The sequence below is a fragment of the Tamandua tetradactyla genome, chromosome 13, assembly GCF_023851605.1.
Source record: "Tamandua tetradactyla isolate mTamTet1 chromosome 13, mTamTet1.pri, whole genome shotgun sequence".
Classification (NCBI taxonomy): domain Eukaryota; kingdom Metazoa; phylum Chordata; class Mammalia; order Pilosa; family Myrmecophagidae; genus Tamandua; species Tamandua tetradactyla.
This window is the reverse complement of record NC_135339.1, coordinates 18563139-18582317: the sequence shown is the minus strand read 5'-3', so window position 1 is coordinate 18582317 and position 19179 is coordinate 18563139. Positions and strand designations below refer to the sequence as shown.

The following is a 19179-nucleotide window of genomic DNA, read 5'->3' as shown; positions in this document are numbered from 1 at the left end:
GGCGCGTGCTTCGCCGGGCCGGGGCGGCAGGCGGCTGGAGTCCCTCCCTCCCTCCTTCCCGGGCTGGCTGGGAGAATTGGACAGGCGATCCCCTCAAGCTGCGGCGGCTAGCGCCGCCCCCCCGCCACGCACGGCCCCCTGGACCAGCTGGGAGAATTGGATCGGTGATCCCCCAAGCCGCGGAGAACGGTGACCGGGGTCCTTTCCAAACACGTGGCTTCCCGGTCCGGCTGGGAACGGTGGATAGGCACTCCCCCAAGCTGTGGCGGCTGGCGCCCCCCCGCCACGCTTGGCGCCCCAGGCCGGCTGGGAAATTTGGACAGGCTCCCCCAAGCCGCGGAGGCCGGTACCCCCCCCACCACGCTTGGCGCCCCGGGTCGGCTGGGAAATTTGGACAGGCACTGCCCCAAGCCGCAGAGGCCGGTTACCCTCCCCATGTGCGGATTCCCAGGACGGCTGGGAGATTCGGACTGGCACTCCCCCAAGCTGCTTCAGCTGGCGACCCTCCCCTACAGCGAGAGTTTTCCAAAGTTAAAGGAGCCACAGCATCTTTTACTGGTGGGACCCGCAGACAGACGAGCACCACATACTGGGCAGGATAAGAAAAACAGAGCCCAGAGACTTCACAGGAAAGTCTTTCAACCTGCTGGGTCCCACACTCACGGAAATCTGATTAAATGCCCAGACGCCAGCAGAAGATAACGGATCACGCTCGGAAAATTGAAGATATGGCTCAGTCAAAGGAACAAACCAATAGTTCAAATGAGTTACAGGAGCTGAGACAACTAATTCTGAATATACGAACAGAAATGGAAAACCTCTTCAAAAACCAAATCGATAAATTGAGGGAGGACATGAAGAAGTCATGGGCTGAACAAAAAAAGAAATAGAAAAACTGAAAAAACAAATCACAGAACTTATGGAAGTGAAGGACAAAGTAGAAAAGATGGAAAAAACAATGGATACCTACAATGGTAGATTTAAAGAGACAGAAGATAGAATTAGTGAATTGGAGGATGGAACATCTGAATTCCAAAAAGAAACAGAAACTATAGGGAAAAGAATGGAAAAATTTGAACAGGGGATCAGGGAACTGAAGGACAATATGAACCGCACAAATATACGTGTTGTGGGAGTCCCAGAAGGAGAAGAGAAGGGAAAAGGAGGAGAAAAACTAATTGAAGAAATTATCACTGAAAATTTCCCAGCTCTTATGAAAGACCTAAAATTACAGATCCAAGAAGTGCAGTGCACCCCAAAGAGAATAGACCCAAACAGGCATTCTCCAAGACACTTACTAGTTAGAATGTCAGAGGTCAAAGAGAAAGAGAGGATCTTGAAAGCAGCAAGAGAAAAACAATCCATCACATACAAGGGGAACCCAATAAGACTATGTGTAGATTTCTCAGCAGAAACCATGGAAGCTAGAAGACAGTGGGATGATATATTTAAATTACTAAAAGAGAAAAACTGCCAACCAAGACTCCTATATCCAGCAAAATTGTCCTTCACAAATGAGGGAGAAATTAAAACATTTTCAGACAAAAAGTCGCTGAGAGAATTTGTGACCAAGAGACCAGCTCTGCAAGAAATACTAAAGGGAGCACTAGAGTCAGATACGAAAAGACAGAAGAGAGAGGTATGGAGAAGAGTGTAGAAAGAAGGAAAATCAGATATGATGTACATAATAAAAAAGGCAAAATGGTACAGGAAGATAGTATCCAAACAGTAATAACACTAAATGTTAATGGACTGAATTCCCCAATCAAAAGACATAGACTGGCAGAATGGATTAAAAAACAGAATCCTTCTATATGCTGTCTACAGGAAACACATCTGAGACCCAAAGATAAACATAGGTTGAAAGTGAAAGGTTGGGAAAAGATATTTCATGCAAATAACAACCAGAAAAGAGCAGGAATAGCTATACTAATATCCAACAAATTAGACTTCAAATGTAAAACAGTTAAAAGAGACAAAGAAGGACACTATCTACTAATAAAAGGAACAATTAAACAAGAAGACATAACAATCATAAATATTTATGCACCGAACCGGAATGCCCCAAAATACGTGAGGAATACACTGCAAACACTGAAAAGGGAAATAGACACATATACCATAATAGTTGGAGACTTTAATTCACCACTCTCATCAATGGACAGAACATCTAGACAGAGGATCAGTAAAGAAATAGAGAATCTGAATATTACTATAAATGAGCTAGACTTAACAGACATTTATAGGACATTACATCCCACAACAGCAGGATACACCTTTTTCTCAAGTGCTCATGGATCATTCTCAAAGATAGACCATATGCTGGGTCACAAAGCAAATCTCAACAAATTTAAAAAGATTGAAATCATACACAACACTTTCTCGGACCATAAAGGAATGAAGTTGGAAATCAATAATAGGCAGAGTGCCAGAAAATTCACAAATACGTGGAGGCTCAACAACACACTCCTAAACAACGACTGGGTCAAAGAAGAAATTGCAAGAGAAATTAGTAAATATCTCGAGGTGAATGAAAACGAAAACACAACATATCAAAACCTATGGGATGCAGCAAAGGCAGTGCTAAGAGGGAAATTTATTGCCCTAAATGCCTATATCAGAAAAGAATAAAAGGCAAAAATTCAGGAATTAACTGTCCACTTGGAAGAACTGGAAAAAGAACAGCAAACTAACCCCAAAGCAAGCAAAAGGAAAGAAATAACAAAGATTAGAGCAGAAATAAATGAAATTGAGAACAGGAAAACAATAGAGAAAATCAATAAGACCAGAAGTTGGTTCTATGAGAAAATCAATAAGATTGATGGGCCCTTAGCAAGACTGACAAAAAGAAGAAGAGAGAGGATGCAAATAAATAAGATCAGAAATGGAAGAGGAGACATAACCACTGACCTCACAGAAATAAAGGAGGTAATAACAGGATACTATGAACAACTTTACGCTAATAAATATAACAATTTAGATGAAATGGACGGGTTCCTGGAAAGACATGAACAACCAACTTTGACTCAAGAAGAAATAGATGACCTCAGCAAACCAATCACAAGTAAAGAAATTGAATCAGTCATTCAAAAGCTTCCTAAAAAGAAAAGTCCAGGACCAGACGGCTTCACATGTGAATTCTACCAAACATTCCAGAAAGAATTAGTACCAACTCTCCTCAAACTCTTCAAAAAAAATTGAAGTGGAGGGAAAGCTACCTAATTCATTCTATGAAGCCAACATCACCCTCATACCAAACCCAGGCAAACATATTACAAAAAAAGAAAACTACAGACCAATCTCTCTAATGAATATAGATGCAAAAATCCTCAATAAAATTCTAGCAAATCGTATCCAACAACACATTCAAAGAATTATACATCATGACCAAGTAGGATTCATCCCAGGTATGCAAGGATGGTTCAACATAAGAAAATCAATTAATGTAATACACCATATCAACAAATCAAAGCAGAAAAATCACATGATCATCTCAGTTGATGCAGAGAAGGCATTTGACAAGATTCAACATCCTTTCCTGTTGAAAACACTTCAAAAGATAGGAATACAAAGGAACTTCCTTAAAATGATAGAGGGAATATATGAAAAACTCACAGCTGATATCATCCTCAATGGGGAAAAATTGAAAACTTTCTCCCTAAGATCAGGAACAAGACAAGGATGTCCACTATCACCACTATTATTCAACATCATGTTGGAGGTTCTAGCCAGGGCAATTAGACAAGAAAAAGAAATACAAGGCATCAAAATTGGAAAGGAAGAAGTAAAACTATCACTGTTTGCAGACGATATGATACTATATGTCGAAAACCCGGAAAAATCCACAACAAAACTACTAGAGCTAATAAATGAGTACAGCAAAGTAGCAGGTTACAAGATCAACATTCAAAAATCTGTAGCATTTCTATACACTAGCAATGAACAAGCTGAGGGGGAAATCAAGAAAAGAATCCCATTTACAACTGCAACTAAAAGAATAAAATACCTAGGAATAAATTTAACTAAAGAGACAAAAAACCTATACAAAGAAAACTACAAAAAACTGTTAAAAGAAATCACAGAAGACCTAAATAGATGGAAGGGCATACCGTGTTCATGGATTGGAAGACTAAATATAGTTAAGATGTCAATCCTACCTAAATTGATTTACAGATTCAATGCAATACCAATCAAAATCCCAACAACTTATTTTTCAGAAATAGAAAAACCAATAAGCAAATTTATCTGGAAGGGCAGGGTGCTCCGAATTGCTAAAAGTATCTTGAGGAAAAAAAACGAAGCTGGAGGTCTCACGCTGCCGGACTTTAAGGCATATTATGAAGCCACAGTGGTCAAAACAGCATGGTATTGGCATAAAAATAGATATATCGACCAATGGAATCGAATAGAGTGCTCAGATATAGACCTTCTCATCTACGGACATTTGATCTTTGATAAGGCAGTCAAGCCAACTCACCTGGGACAGAACAGTCTCTTCAATAAATGGTGCCTAGAGAACTGGATATCCATATGCAAAAGAATGAAAGAAGACCCATCTCTCACACCCTATACAAAAGTTAACTCAAAATGGATCAAAGATCTAAACATTAGGTCTAAGACCATAAAACAGTTAGAGGAAAATGTAGGGAGATATCTTATGAATCTTACAACTGCAGGTGGTTTTATGGACCTTAAACCTAAAGCAAGAGCACTGAAGAAAGAAATAAATAAATGGGAGCTCCTCAAAATTAAACACTTTTGTGCATCAAAGAACTTCATCAAGAAAGTAGAAAGACAGCCTACACAATGGGAGACAATATTTGGAAACGACATATTAGATAAAGGTCTAGTATCCAGAATTTATAAAGAGATTGTTCAACTCAACAACAAAAAGATAGCCAACCCAATTACAAAATGGGAAAAAGACTTGAACAGACACCTCTCAGAAGAGGAAATACAAATGGCCAAAAGGCACATGAAGAGATGCTCAATGTCCCTGGCCATTAGAGAAATGCAAATCAAAACCACAATGAGATATCATCTCACACCCATCAGAATGGCCATTATCAACAAAACAAAAAATGACAAGTGCTGGAGAGGATGCGGAGAAAGAGGCACACTTATCCACTATTGGTGGGAATGTCAAATGGTGCAACCACTGTGGAAGGCAGTTTGGCGGTTCCTCAAAAAGCTGAATATAGAATTGCCATACGACCCAGCAATACCATTGCTAGGTATCTACTCAAAGGACTTAAGGGCAAAGACACAAACGGACATTTGTACACCAATGTGTATAGGGGCATTATTTACAATAATTGCAAAGAGATGGAAACAGCCAAAATGTCCATCAACAGAAGAGTGGCTAAACAAACTGTGGTATATACATACGATGGAATATTATGCAGCTTTAAGACAGGATAAACTTATGAAGCATGTAATAACATGGATGGACCTAGAGAACATCATGCTGAGTGAGTCTAGCCAAAAACTAAAGGACAAATACTGTATGGTCCCACTGATGTGAACCGACATTCGAGAATAAACTTGGAATATGTCATTGGTAACAGAGACCAGGAGGAGTTAGAAACAGGGTAAGATAATGGGTAATTGAAGCTGAAGGGATACAGACTGTGCAACAGGACTAGATACAAAAACTCAAAAATGGACAGCACAATAATACCTAAGTGTAATGTAATTATGTTAAAACACTGAATGAAGCTGCATCTGAGCTATAGTTTTGTTTGTTTGTGTCTTTTTTTCTTTTTTTCTTTTTCCTTTCCTTTTTTATTATTATTTTTTTCTCTATATTAACATTATATATCTTTTTTTGTTGTTTTGCTAGTTCTTTTCCTAAATCAATGCAAATGTACTAAGAAATGATGATCATGCATCTATGTGATGATGTTAAGAATTACTGATTGTATATGTAGAATGGAATGATTTCTAAATGTTGTGTGAATTTCTTTTTTTTCTTTAATTAATTAAAAAAAAAATTCTAACAGCGTAATTTGCAGAACTAGAAAAGCCAGTCAACCACTTAATGGATAAATAAAATGTGGTATGCACATATGATGGAATATCATCCAGCTGTTACAAAGGAACAAAGTCATGACGTATATGACAACATGTATCAACCTGGAAGACACTGTCTTGGCTGAAATAAGACACGAAAGGACAAACATTGCATGACTCACTAATAGGAACTAAGCGCAACTAGGAAACTAACTCATGGTGCCAATACCTAGAACACAGGTCACCAGAAGGCAGAATGGGGAGCTGATGTTTAATGTGTGTGGAATATGTAATAAGGTTGACTGTGAATGTTTGGAAATGGCTGGAGGTAACGGGGGTGGCATTCTAGTGAGAGCGACTAACAGTGGTGACAGGTGGGTGGGCTTGTGGTTGAAAGGGAAAGTTCAGGGCTGTGCATGTCACTAGAAGGAAAGCCAGAGGATGAAATGTGGGACCGTATAACATCGTGAACCCTCTCAGGGTGAAAATGTTTTAGAATTGACTGGTGATGTATGCACACCTCTGTGAATACACTAGAAGACAGCGAAGGCACACGTAGAGGGACTGTACAGTATGTGAATTTATCTCAATAAAACTACTTTAAAAGAAATGCGTGTGATTGATATGTTTAAGAAAACAGATAAGAAAGAAAAGGTTATCAGGGGACAAACACACTCTGCCCACAAGCTGCTCTGCCAGGGAACACCAGACCCTTCCTGATGCTCCACGCCAGCCTGGGGAGGGCCTTGTAGGAATAGTTAAGGGAAGAAGAATGAGGCTAGAAAACGCCAAAGACCTGCAGAGAGAGATGGGTAGCCCCTGGCCACCACCCAGCAGCCTGAAACAACCCAAAAGCATACTAGAAGCGACGTCACTGAGCAGAGATTGCCTTTTGCCTCCCCAATCCAAGCCCATCTTTTCTCTCTTCCTGGGTTACCGAGGCCGGCGACACACCGGCCAGAACACTACTTCCCAGTCTCGCCAGCACATGAGAGTGGCCATGGAGCTGGGCAAACGGCTTAAAGCAAGCCGACTGGCGGAGGTACACTTTAGCCAAAGCCTCATTCCTGATGCCTGAAACACAGGCTGGAACTGAATGACATGTGGTAGTCACAGGGAGGCCACGAGAATGGAAGCCACATGCTAAGGAAGAAAAGCAAAATGACCAAAGACTGTGACACTGCAGTGCCACCATATGCCAACCCAGCCTCCAGACTTCCTCCATTTGAAAGGAAAGGAATCCTCTGTCTTGTTTGAGTGGCTGCTTTGAGACTTAAGTTATAAACCTTAACTTTGAGACTTAAGTTATAAATCCCGAGAGCCCACTGTAAAAACAAACTCAGCCACTTGCCTTCAAAGAGTGGAATGGAGTCATTGGAGAAGGTGTCCAGGGCGAGAAGGTCCTTCCCATCCTTGGACCCACTGCGTTTGTGCTTATGTTTCCTTCGAAAGAAGGATCTGCGTGCAGCTGCCGACAGCGTCTTTGCAGCATTGTTATCATCTTTGACTTCAGACATGCTGAGCCTCCTGGAGAATTCCTGGTCCATCCTGTGGACACAGAGAATGGCAGTGCCGGAGAAGGCTGGAGGGACCATCTCCCCACCCACCCACACCACTGAGGACCCCTTCATCCTACTGCCTTGGGGGGTGCCACAGGCACCAGCATCAGGGGTGAGCTCTTAGAGCAGGTGAGTCTCCACCAGGGTGTACTCGGACCCTCGGATCAGTGTTCAACAAACTGCGAGGAGAGCCTTCACTTGAAAGCATCTAAAGTTATGCTTCCATGGATTTATGCCAGGAGCAGTTCTTTAGATGAGTGTTCTCGGCTCACCACGTAGACAGAAGTTGCAGTGAACAGCAGATTCGTCCTCCCGGGAGCCCAGGCTCCTGCCCATCGCCCCCAGGGACAGCTCCACGGATGAAGGCTCATTCTGCCCATGCCCAAGCCCCCAGCCCAGAGCTGGGGTACACATACACGTATTTGCTGGGAATCTGCCCACGCTGGATCTTCTGGCCATTCTCGTCGAGCTGCCAGGCCATCCAGTAGCCAAATGTGCCCTGGGGCAAGGTGTCATCCACGTAGAGGATGTCATCCTTCTTAAAGCTCAGCTCATGCTCCACCTCTGCCAGCCGGTCGTACAGGGCCCTGGACGGGGTGCGGCAGGAAATGCTCAGGCTAAGACCCACTAGGGACAGCAGGACCAAGACAGCGACTTTCCCTAGGAACAAGGGTGGCCTCAGGCCCACTGCATAAAGAACCTCTTGCCAAGAACCAAGGCCCCAACTCCCCACCCCAAATAAGTCCTTCCCATTTGCCATCCTTCCCTTTCGGGAAGGGCCACAGTTCCTATTGCTTAGAAAATCCCGAAGATGGAAACATGTCACCTTTCATTGACCAGCGGTCCCCAGAGATGGGGAATTGTCCCACACAGTAGTTATTGTATAACTCATGATCACTAGTTATTCCTTTGCAGGTTTCAGATCTTAGGGGTCATGAAGAAAGCCACAAACCCCTCCCGGGAAATGTGTGCGCCTGTCCCTGCACATACACAGCACGTCATGGGGTATTTCAAGGCACCCAAAAGTCTACGTACTCACTTGCCAACGGGTACACAAGCCCGGCTCAGGGAAGATGAAAAGGGAGGAGGGAAAACCAGAGGGAATGGGATCTGTGGTTTCAAAACTTTCCATGACCTAAACCCCAAACAAGGAAGCATATCTTGCCTGCTAACCCAGCCAAGGGTTTCCTATGTCAAAAGTGCCTCACCTCCCAGTGCCTGCCCATGCAAAAAAATAAAAAAGTGCTTCACCGTGAGTTCGTGGACTGTGGGGCCAAGTAACGACTATCACGGCCCCACCCTTTGGGGGGCAGGAAGCACAGGGACTTTTTTTTGTTTCTGGCATGGGTAGGCTCGGGGAATCAAACCCCGGTCTCTGGCATAGCAGGCAAGAATTCTGCCTCCCAGCCACCACTACACCACCCCACAGGGGCTTTTACCAGGAACAGAGCCCCCATGGCAGTCCCCTCCCCTGGCCCTGAATCATTAGGCTCTGGCACCTGATGTAGAAGCTGTCACCAGGCAGGACCTTGATCTTGCTGAACTCCTCGGGGCGGTACTGCACCTTCAGGCGGACGCTGTCCTTGGGCTTAAGCATCTCCACGTAGACCTCCTCCACCGTCTTGCTCCGGACGTCCAGAGTGCCGTACTGCCCAGGGTCGAGGGGTTTGGAGTCAGAGGAGCAGAAGCCAGGGGTCAGCTGGGGCAGCCGTGAAGGGCCAGTGTGGAGATAAGGTGGAGAATCGCCATTCCTCCAACTGAGAGTCCACTTGCCTCCCCTCCGGGGGAAGGGCTGAAAAAAGCCTGTCCCAGTCCCCCTGCAGGCGTGGTGTACTCAAACTATGGTACTTCACCTTGTTTATGCTACCTATATCTTCAAACATATATAAGCCAGCTCTCTCATTAATTTGGGGGGGGGGGGAGAGCCTGGGAAGGGAGAGAAATGACTCTCCGAGAACAGAGCTTCCTCCCCCTATCTCCAAGCACCCCGCTGGGGGGCCCTGCCTGTAGATCCTCTCAGAGACCTGCCTGGCTTCCAGTGATCACCCAGAGGGCCTGTGCAGCATTCTGGGCTTATGAGGATATTTATCAAAAAAGAAAAGCACTGACAGGTCCTCAGCTGAGAGTCTGTGCCCCCGTCCCCAGGGCCACCTGAATCGGAACCCCAGGGCACAGGATGGAGAATGGCCTTAGGGCCTCACCTCGAGGAGAAGGTCCCCAGGCACAAGCCCGTCGGGACCCCTGGCGGGACTGTCATCCTCCACCTCCGCCACAAACACCCCATGCAGGTTCCCGCCACATAAATGCACCCCAAGCTCCAGCTGGGACTTTTTGATCAGGACGACGCGCGGCTCCGAGGTCTTCTTGTTGGCATCTCCCACGATCCTTTCAGGAAGGAAAATGAAGTTCCTCAATCAGAAACAGAAAGGGAGACGGGCACGGGAAAGACAGAACCATAGTTAATCCCCAAACCATTTTCTGCACCTCACAGGCTCTCAGAGAAGCTCTCAGAGAACTGGGAGTTTGCCTGGTTCTGCTGACCTATCTTATAGGGCAGGCGTCTAGGAGTCGGCGGAGGTGAAGAGCGAGCCCAGGGTCACAAAGCCTGATGGTAACACTTGAAATCAAGGCCCCTGCTTTTCGGCCCACAGCCGCCAACCTCATCTCAGAGGGCTGGGTCTCTCCCTGCTGCTCTGCATTTGGCTCCTAAATACTTTGTTCTGCTGAAGTTAACACTAGTCTCCCTGTCCAGAGCACAATTCAATCAGCAAACATTTACAGAGGGGCTTCTGCGGAGATGGCCTAAAGAATCTGCAAAACAAGGGAGGGAAAATAAGCCGGCCAACAACTGAGCAAAGGAAACGGGGGCAGCGAGGGATGCGGATGAAGAATCTCGCGGGAGAAAATCTGAGAGTGATTGCAATTCTAATGTAGGTGAAGTTCTACCATGACCAGTGCTGGTGCTGGAAAGGCAGAGTTGCCTGCACTAGGTTGAGGCCCAGAGCTTCCCCAAGGCCCCACGTCCCCCGGGAGGCTGCTCCCTCCAGGCCTGCAGAGCGGCTGCGTGGCTGCCCTGTCTGCCCTGCCCCACGGCCTGTCTGGTCCTCCGCGGGACCGGGCTGGACTGCGCATGGCTCCCTGAGCGCTCAGAGCCGCCCCCACAGGGATTCTCTCCCCTCCAGCCTTTGCTCTCACCCCTCCCTGCCACCCTCGTGTGACACTTCAACTGCATTCGCATATGCCTGTGCCCTCTGTCTTCTAAACCAAGAGCTCCCGGGAAGTGAAAGTGCTCAGCCATCGCTGGAGGCCAGGGTCTGACAAAGGAGCAAATAAGAAACGGGGGGTGGGGGTGGGGGGAGGGAAGTAGGGCAAGGACGAGCCAACAGGAAGAGAGAGAAAGGGAAGGGCAGGAGGGAAGAAAAGGGCAGGCATGGCACTCTGCCCCCACCAACCCTGAAGACCTGGTGTGTGGCTGGCAGCCAGGGGGACGCAGCCCCCGCGGCCCAGGGTCCTCACTCCTCAGAGCAAGGCTCCGGCTCACAGAGACCCTGCCTGGCCCCCCTGGCTGCTGGACAGACAAAGGGAAGGCTCATGACCCTCTCTGGCTGGCTGACCTGGAGCTGGGCGTGCTCTGCTTGCACACGGAGATGCCAGGGTCTTCGTCCTGCTCCAGCAGGGGGTCGATGGCAGAGGCGTGCTCTGGGGTGGCGGCACCACTTCCCTGGAGAGCGGAGTGGGTGCCGGCAGGGTCCAGGTGGGAACTGGAGCAGGGAGGGATAGGAAGACTGAGAGGCAGGAAGACTGAGGGGCTGCCATGCCCAGAGCCATGCCCCGTCCAGTGCGGAGGCTGGTCTGGGCCATAAGCAGGGACGGGGTCCACCGGGCTCCTCACCCCTGGGCCCCAAGAAGACACGGGTGGCACAGAGCGTGGACCCATGTGGCCAGTCACCTGCAGGAAACACTGGTCCTCTCCCCCCCACCGTGTCCAAGACCAGCGACATGTCCTCAACCCTGAGGTCCTCCCTGAAGGTCTCTGGCCTGGTGCATGGGGTGCCCAGGTGACACGCAAACTCACTGTCTCCTTTCCTCGGTTTGTATCTTATCTCCCTGCTAAGCTGCAAAAGAGCTACAGGTACCGGCTTCCCCTTCTCTTGTCTGCCCCGTGCACAGGGGCAGGTACAGGCGGGGGTCAGTGTCTGCTCATGAACCCCATGACTTTTGGGCCCCCCTGCAGACCATCCTACCCCTGGGCCTCAGCCTCTGACCACCCAGTGGGACCCCTAGCTGGCAGTTTACATTCCCCACTTCAGGAGGACACATGCCCGTTAAATGTCTTCTTTATCCAGAAGGTGGGTTGGTCCACTCTCCAGAACGTGCAGCTGGTGGCCTTCCTCTCCTGCCATGAGCAGCTTACCTGCCCAGCCCACGTCGCTCCCCGCAGCCCAGGCAGCCCGGGGAAGCGCAGGACCTCACCTGGAGCGGGAGTGGCTGCCGAGCTGGTGCATGTGGGGGTTGTACTGGGCCAGGATGGTGACGGTGTCGCACTGCTGCCCGATGATGAGCCGGGCCTGCTGCTCCGTGGCGCTCCGCAGGTTTATGCCGTTGAACTGCGGAGACACCGGCGGCAAGCTCAGCCATGCAGGGGGCTGGGAGGAGCGGACGTGGAGGTGGCCCTGGGGACCTGGGCAGCACCGCTTCTCCATGGGGGGAAGAGAAGAGAGCAGGAGTAGAAGGCAGCTCTTTCTCACCTCAAGCAGCTGATCTCCGTACTCCAGGCCAGCCTGGTGAGCGATGCTTCCCCCGGTCACCTTAGAGACGTAGATACCCCCCTTCTCGCCGCTCACGATGGAGATCCCCAGAGGCTCCAAGCCCTTGTGTACTTTGACATGGCGTGGCTCTTCCACGTAAGGCCTGGGAAAAGAGCCAGTGGATTCCAGGCCTCAGATACAAAGATTGGCCTGGGGAAGAGTCCAAGACCAGACGTGAACCACGGTGCAGCTGCTCTCCGGGCGACACGGCTGGAGGCATGATTTGCCAAATGTTTTCAGAACAAACGATACACACTCCTGCAACCTCATGCAGCTCGAACACGGCACCAAAGCACTCAATCCCAGAGACACAAAGAAAGGTCTATGTGAACCATAAACACTGATAAATGCAGGGGCTACATCTGGATTCTCATTATGTGAGACAAGCTGCCTCACGCAGGATGTAATTGACAAATATTAGTGGGGTCTTGAGATCCCCTCTTAAGAGAAGAAATGGCTTCTGGGATGACACTCCCTCAAGGAGAAACAGTAGAAAATAACAATTTTTATATTTACTGGCTATCCAGGGTGATGCAAATTTATCATGGAAATTTAGCTGCTGCAAACTCGAGCTGTAAAAGGGGGCAGGACAGCACGGAAGCAAAGAGAAGACCATGCAATCACGGCTCCCCGGGGAGCCACCCACCATACCCATAGGCATGAGGTCGGCACAGGGGCGCGGGCAGGGCCGCCTTGGGTCCGGCAAACCTTGGACTCCTCCACGGGAGAACCGGGCTTAGCAGCCACAGGCAGTCTCCAGAGAGATCTGGAGAGGCATGGAAACCCCACAGATGCAAAAGGGCAGGAGAGAAGAGAAGGCTCAGAAAAGGAAGGTGCGTGATTGTGAAAACCTTGTTCTGACGCTCCTTTTCTCTACAGTATGGACAGATGAGTCAAAAAATATGGATTAAAAATAAATAATAGGGGGAACAAATGTTAAAATAAATTGGGTAGAGGGAAATACTAGTGGTCAATGAGAAGGAGGGGTAAAGGGTGTGGTATATATGATTTTTTTCTTTTTATTTCTTTTTCTGGAGTGATGTAAATATTCTGAGAAATGCTGATGGTGATGAATGTACAACTATGTGATGCTAGTGTGGGGCCACTGATTGCACACCAAGCATGGACTGTTCATATGTTAAGAATGTTCATGTTTGTATGTTGATTGGTTTTATTAATAAAAACTTAAAAAAAAGAAGAAAAGAAAAGGAATCCGATGCAGCCACCCTGAACATAACAGAGAAGAAGCCTGCCAAGCGACACTGATCCCTCTCCCCCCAAGACGGGCCTGTCACATGGCCCTGAGCCTCACTGTTCCATGGCATGGAGACCTCCAGCTTTTCCTCTCCTCAGGATAAAGTCATGGCCAAAGGCTGAGGCAGAGAGCGGACCCAGCCTCTGTCTCATTGGACCCCCTTTGGGTGCACACGGTTGGAAGGGCTTGACCACCGCAACTGTGTCACCCAGAGGCAAAGCAATCCTGCAAGTTCAGCGGGCTCAGGTCGGGTCCCCACGGCTCGCGGCCAAGCCCTCGCAGCAGAGCTGAGGTTACATTTCTTTCGGTGTTGTGCTTTCTCTTCTCCCACCCTCCAGACCATTCTCACCTTTCCGAATGCCCCACTCAGCAAAGCCTGCCTTAGCAGCTCAGAGAGACCATCCCTGGCCCACAGCGGCTGTCCTTTCCGCGACTTGGCATGTGCAGAACGCCAGATGGTTCCGAGGTACAGGAACCCTCAGAAAGCAGGCACCCCAACAGCGTCCTCACCCCTTGGTCTAAGACCCTCAAAGGAGCAGCATCCCAGAGCGGAGAGGGTAGGAGCAGCATTACAGTCTGGGACTGCTCAGCCCTCATCCAATATGCCATCCCCTGTGTTACTTCTAGCCCATACAGTACTCTCAAAGCCAGAAGGGATAACTGAGCTGTAATAGCAGCCATGCATCAGAAGCAGTGGAGCTGTTATGACTGATGATGTAAATCAGTACTGACTGCCATGGAGAGATGTATAGGGCCTGCTGAGAAATGAGAAGGTAGGTTCCTATATTTAATTTCACTTTTACAAATGTACACGGGTATTTATAATACATTTGTGCATAGCAAGATCTCTATGGAAAGCTCTACCAAAATGTTAACAAACGGTACACTAGATAAGGAAACTTAGGGTAATATTTCCTTGTTAATCTTTTGCATGATTATAACTATCATAAGCATAAATAATTTTTCTTAGGATAATGAGGCTGCCTTTTTGTGAGTGGTTAAATTCCTTTTTACTACTTCAAAAATGTGTTTAATATTTTTTCATGCTTTTAAAACAGATTTATACTAGAACTGTGCATGCGCATGGCCCTCAGCCACACTTCCCAGCTCTGAGAAAGAGCCGGCCTGCACAGCCGGGTCACATGGCCCCCAATTCAGAAAGGCCTAATGCTGACCTGCTACCACAGCTCTACGCATGTGCACAAAGGGCCCCATGCTTTAGGCCTGCGCACACCAGGGTTACACCTCCCAGACTGCTGCACCCACACAGCTACACCTTCCCTGGCCGCTGGGCACCCACATTCACAAGCATCAGCGTAACATCCCCAACCTGCACCCACACTTGCCCTGAAATAAATCACCTCACTGAGTGCCCAACCCGTGCCCTGCTCCCTGCTGTATAACCATTCCACAAACACAAAGCCTTAGACTACTGAAAGAAATCAACTCCCAAAGCAAATCAATCAAGAGATTTACATGCAGCGAAGACAGCAGAAGATCACTAAGCATAATACAATGCAGAGAGATACCCCTGCCTAATGACCAAATTAAAAAACCAGGAGACACAGACGTTGGAACAACGAATCAAAGATGTTCATACAACTCTACTTAATAAAATAAGTGGGATAGCAAATGACACAAAGGAGATCAAGAAGACAGTAGAAGGGTACAAAGAGGAAATTGAAAGAATAAATAGAAAAATAATGGAAATCACAGAGATTAAAGACTCTGTTGACCAAATAAAAAACATACTAGAGGCACACAACACCAGATTTGAAGAGACAGAAGAAAGAATAAGTGATATAGAGGACAGGATAATTGACTTTGAAGACTCAAAACAGCAAAGGGCAAAGAAGATGGAAAAAACTGAATGGGAACTCAGGGAAATGATAGACAAAACAAAGGGCACAAATATAAGAATCACTGGTGTCCCAGAAGGAGAAGAGAGGAGTAAAGGGCTAGGAAGAATAGTTGAGGATATAATGGGGGAAAACTTCCCAACCCTCATAAAGGACATAAATATACAAACCAAAGAAGCCGAAAGAACTCCAAACAGAATAAATCCAAATACGCCTTCCCCAAGGCACATACGAATGAGTCTGTTAAATGTTGAAGAGAAGCAGAAAATCCTGAAAGCAGCAAGAGAAAAACAATCTACTACATATAAGGGAAATCAAATAAGACTGAGTTCAGACTACTCAACTAGCACCCTGGAGGCGAGAAGGCAGTGGTATGCTATTTTCAAGATCCTGAAAAAGAAAGACTTTCAGCCAAGAATTTTGTACCCAGCCAAATTGTCCTTCAAAATTGAGGGAGAGATTACAGTTTTCACAGACAAAGAAGTCCTGAAAGAATTTGTCAGCAAAAGATCGGCCCTACAAGAAATACTAAAAGGTGATCTGTCGGCTAGAAAAAGAGACAGAAGAAGAGGTCTGCAGGAGGGCACAGAATTGACGAGTACCACTAAGGGTAATTTAAAGAATACAAAGAGGAAGAGGGAAAAGAATATATAGATCTGATAAATAAAATAAAAAAGATAAGATGGTGGACTCAAGAAATGCATTTTCAGTAATAACTTTGAATGTTGAAACGGACTAAACTTACCAATTAAAAGATATAGATGGGCAGAATGGATTAAGAAATATAATCAAGGGCGGGCCACAGTGGCTCAGCAGGCAAGAATGCTTGTCTGCCATGCCAGAGGACCCAGGTTCAATTCCCGGTGCTTGCCCATGTAAAAAAAGAAAAGAAATATAATCAAGCTATATGCTGCTGATACTCATCTTAGCCACAAGGATACAAACAGATTGAAAGTGAAAAGATGGAAAAAGATTCTCCACACAAGTTGTAACCAAAAGAAAGCAGGAGTACGAGTAGCTATACTAATATCGGACAAAACAGACTTTAAATGTAAAGACATCATAAGAGACAAAGAAGGACACTATATACTAATTAAAGGGTCAATTCACCAAGAAGATATAACAATCATAAATGTTTATGCTCCCAGTCAAGGAGCTCCAAAGTACATGAGACAGACACTGGCAAAACTGAAGGGAGCAATAGATGTTTCAACAATAATAGTAGGAGACTTCAATACACCACTCTCCTCTACAGATAGAACAACCAGACAGAAGATCATCAAGGAAACAGACAAGTTAAATAACTTGATAAATAAATTAGGCCTACCAGACATATAAAGGTCATTGCACCCCAAAGCACAACGTTATACATTCTGCTCTAGTGCTCAGGAAGATTCATCAGGATAGATCGTATGCTGGGCACAAAATAGGTCTTTATAAATTTTAAAATACTGAAATTACTCACAATACTTTGTCTGATCACAATGAGGTGAAGAACGACAACATTCACAAATATGGAGATTAAATAAGCCCAGGGCCAGATGGCTTCACAGGAATTTTATCAAACATTCCAGAAAGGACTAACACCAATCCTGCTGAAACTGCTCAAAATTGAGGAAAAAGGAACTCTATCTAATTCATTTTATGAAGCTTTTGGTATCATTTTAATACCAAAACCGAGCAAAGATGCTATAAAAGAAAGGAAAACTACAGACCAATCTCCCTAATGAGTATAGATGCAAAAATTCTCAATAAAAATGTTTATTTGGTACAAAATTTACATTTTGACTAGTGTATTTCCTAATATAACTTATGTGGACAGCTTAATCGAACACCACAGTACTTGGAACCTAGCATATGGCATGAGATTTTGTAGATTTGTCCAGAGTGATTTGAACAGTGAATAGGGAAGTATTTGCAGAGTCCCCTAAGGGGAATGGTGATAAAGGGGGAAAATTCAACTTCCCCAAGTGGAGAATTCTTGATATTCTCACAAGCAGTGGGGACAACCTAAGCAATAGGCTGAGCCCTCAATCTTGGGATTTATTCATATGAAACTTAACTCCACAAAGGACAGGCTAAGCCTACTTAAAATTAGGCCTAAGAGAACCTCTTTTGTTGTTCAGATGTGGCCTCTCTCTCTCAGCACGGCCCAGCCTGACTCTGCCCCGAGGGGTGGGGCATGTGTAGACAGCGAGGTGAGCAGCAGGGTGGGCCCTTTCCACTGGGTGCCACGAGTGGGGTGGGCTCGGGAGAACCTGGCGGAGATGGCGACACTGCGGCCACTGTACCCTGGCCCCCAGGCTCAGCAGATGCTCAGGCACCGCCCAAGCACTTGATATGAATGAATATGATTATGATTATGCATTTAAACTGACCAAAAATAAATAACAAAACAGTGTAATATGCACAGACTCACACACCCCCAAAAGGTTAACAGTGACTGAATCTCTGGTTAGAGGAGATCATATGTAGTTTTTTTTTTCTTCTCTCTACTTTTCTAATTTTCTCAGTTTTCTATAATGAATAGTTATATGATGGCATACTTCAAAACTGGGAGGAGTAAGGATTGTTTATAAAACACAATGTGTTCTCCACTCGCATTACTTGAGTCTGAAGCTCCCTGCAGGCAGGCACCACGATGACACTTTCTATCCTAGCACAGCTCCAGCTCTCTGTATGCAGCAGGGAGCTGGGGATCACTGGCCGGCCACACGACGAAACCCTCTCTACTTCTAAGGAACTCACTTGCTTCGAGGGGGCATCCTTGTTCTCACGATGACCAGACGGCATTCGGGGAACTAAGCCCCAGGCCCAGGGCTTACCAGCCCCCGATGCGCGTTTGCACGGTGTGAGCTGAACACTTTCCCTAAGGGGGGCCGGGCAAAGGGGTCTGGGCGCCCCTGCGCCCTCCCTCAGGCTCCCTCAGGTGCATACTTGTCAGGTTGGCTGTGTAACAACTTCACATGAGACTTGTCTTGGTGGAGGGCCCCCCGGCAAGAGTCACCTTCAAGGCTCACAGATACAAAGCCAGCGGGCTTTTGGACTTGCTTGGACATGAGTTGCGTGCTCTTAATAAAGAACACAGAACAAAGAATAAGTGGTTAAATAAAGGCGAGTTCAAATTTAATCTGATGTTCTAAAGGTCTATGATCTAGATAGAACCTTCTAAATATAAATGTGCCCAGCAACTTCTCTATTGAGGAACAAGGTGGGCACTGAGCAGCACGTCTGGAGGGAAGTACAGACTCTCAGGGCCGGTGGCCCTGGGCGGACATCAGGCCGAAAACTAACAAAATCTAAGCAGAGGCTGGCCTGCATTTAAAGATGAACCAATTAACTGGCAAGCTGTATATTTAGGCCTTCTGGTTTTCTCCCCCTTTATAGTATTATATTTTACTATAAAAAGGTTTAAAAAAATATTCCAAGAGACACAAGCTCTGCTTTGGGCCAAAATGCAAAGGGAAGAATGAATCCTGACTCCCACCTAGGTTCAGCCAGCCACTGTTAACATGTGACCACAGATGGCTCATTTCCACTTTGCAGCCTCAGTTTCCCCACCTGTAAAACGGAGCTAATGACAATAACACTCATGCAGGGGTTAATGTGAGGATCTCACGAGTTAATTCACATCAAGTGCCTGAGCGGTGTCCGGGCACTGGCTGAGCCTGGGGGGCATGGAGCAG

The 19179-nt window shown here is 46.5% G+C and overlaps 1 protein-coding gene across 4 annotated transcripts in view; it reads right to left on the bottom strand.

Moving 5' to 3' along the window:
• DLG5 (discs large MAGUK scaffold protein 5) overlaps window positions 1-19179 on the bottom strand; it is a 139652-nt gene that overhangs the window by 12785 nt on the left and 107688 nt on the right. For 3 of the 4 annotated variants that reach the window (XM_077124783.1, XM_077124784.1, XM_077124785.1), the window contains exons 21-27: window positions 12320-12482; window positions 12045-12178; window positions 11186-11332; window positions 9773-9956; window positions 9071-9270; window positions 7988-8158; window positions 7364-7560 (exon numbers count right to left, since the gene is read on the bottom strand). In XM_077124783.1, the coding sequence (XP_076980898.1) occupies window positions 7364-7560; window positions 7988-8158; window positions 9071-9270; window positions 9773-9956; window positions 11186-11332; window positions 12045-12178; window positions 12320-12482 (1196 nt within the window). The remainder of the gene's footprint in view (window positions 1-7363; window positions 7561-7987; window positions 8159-9070; window positions 9271-9772; window positions 9957-11185; window positions 11333-12044; window positions 12179-12319; window positions 12483-19179) is intronic. The other variant, XM_077124782.1, reaches the window with a different exon arrangement.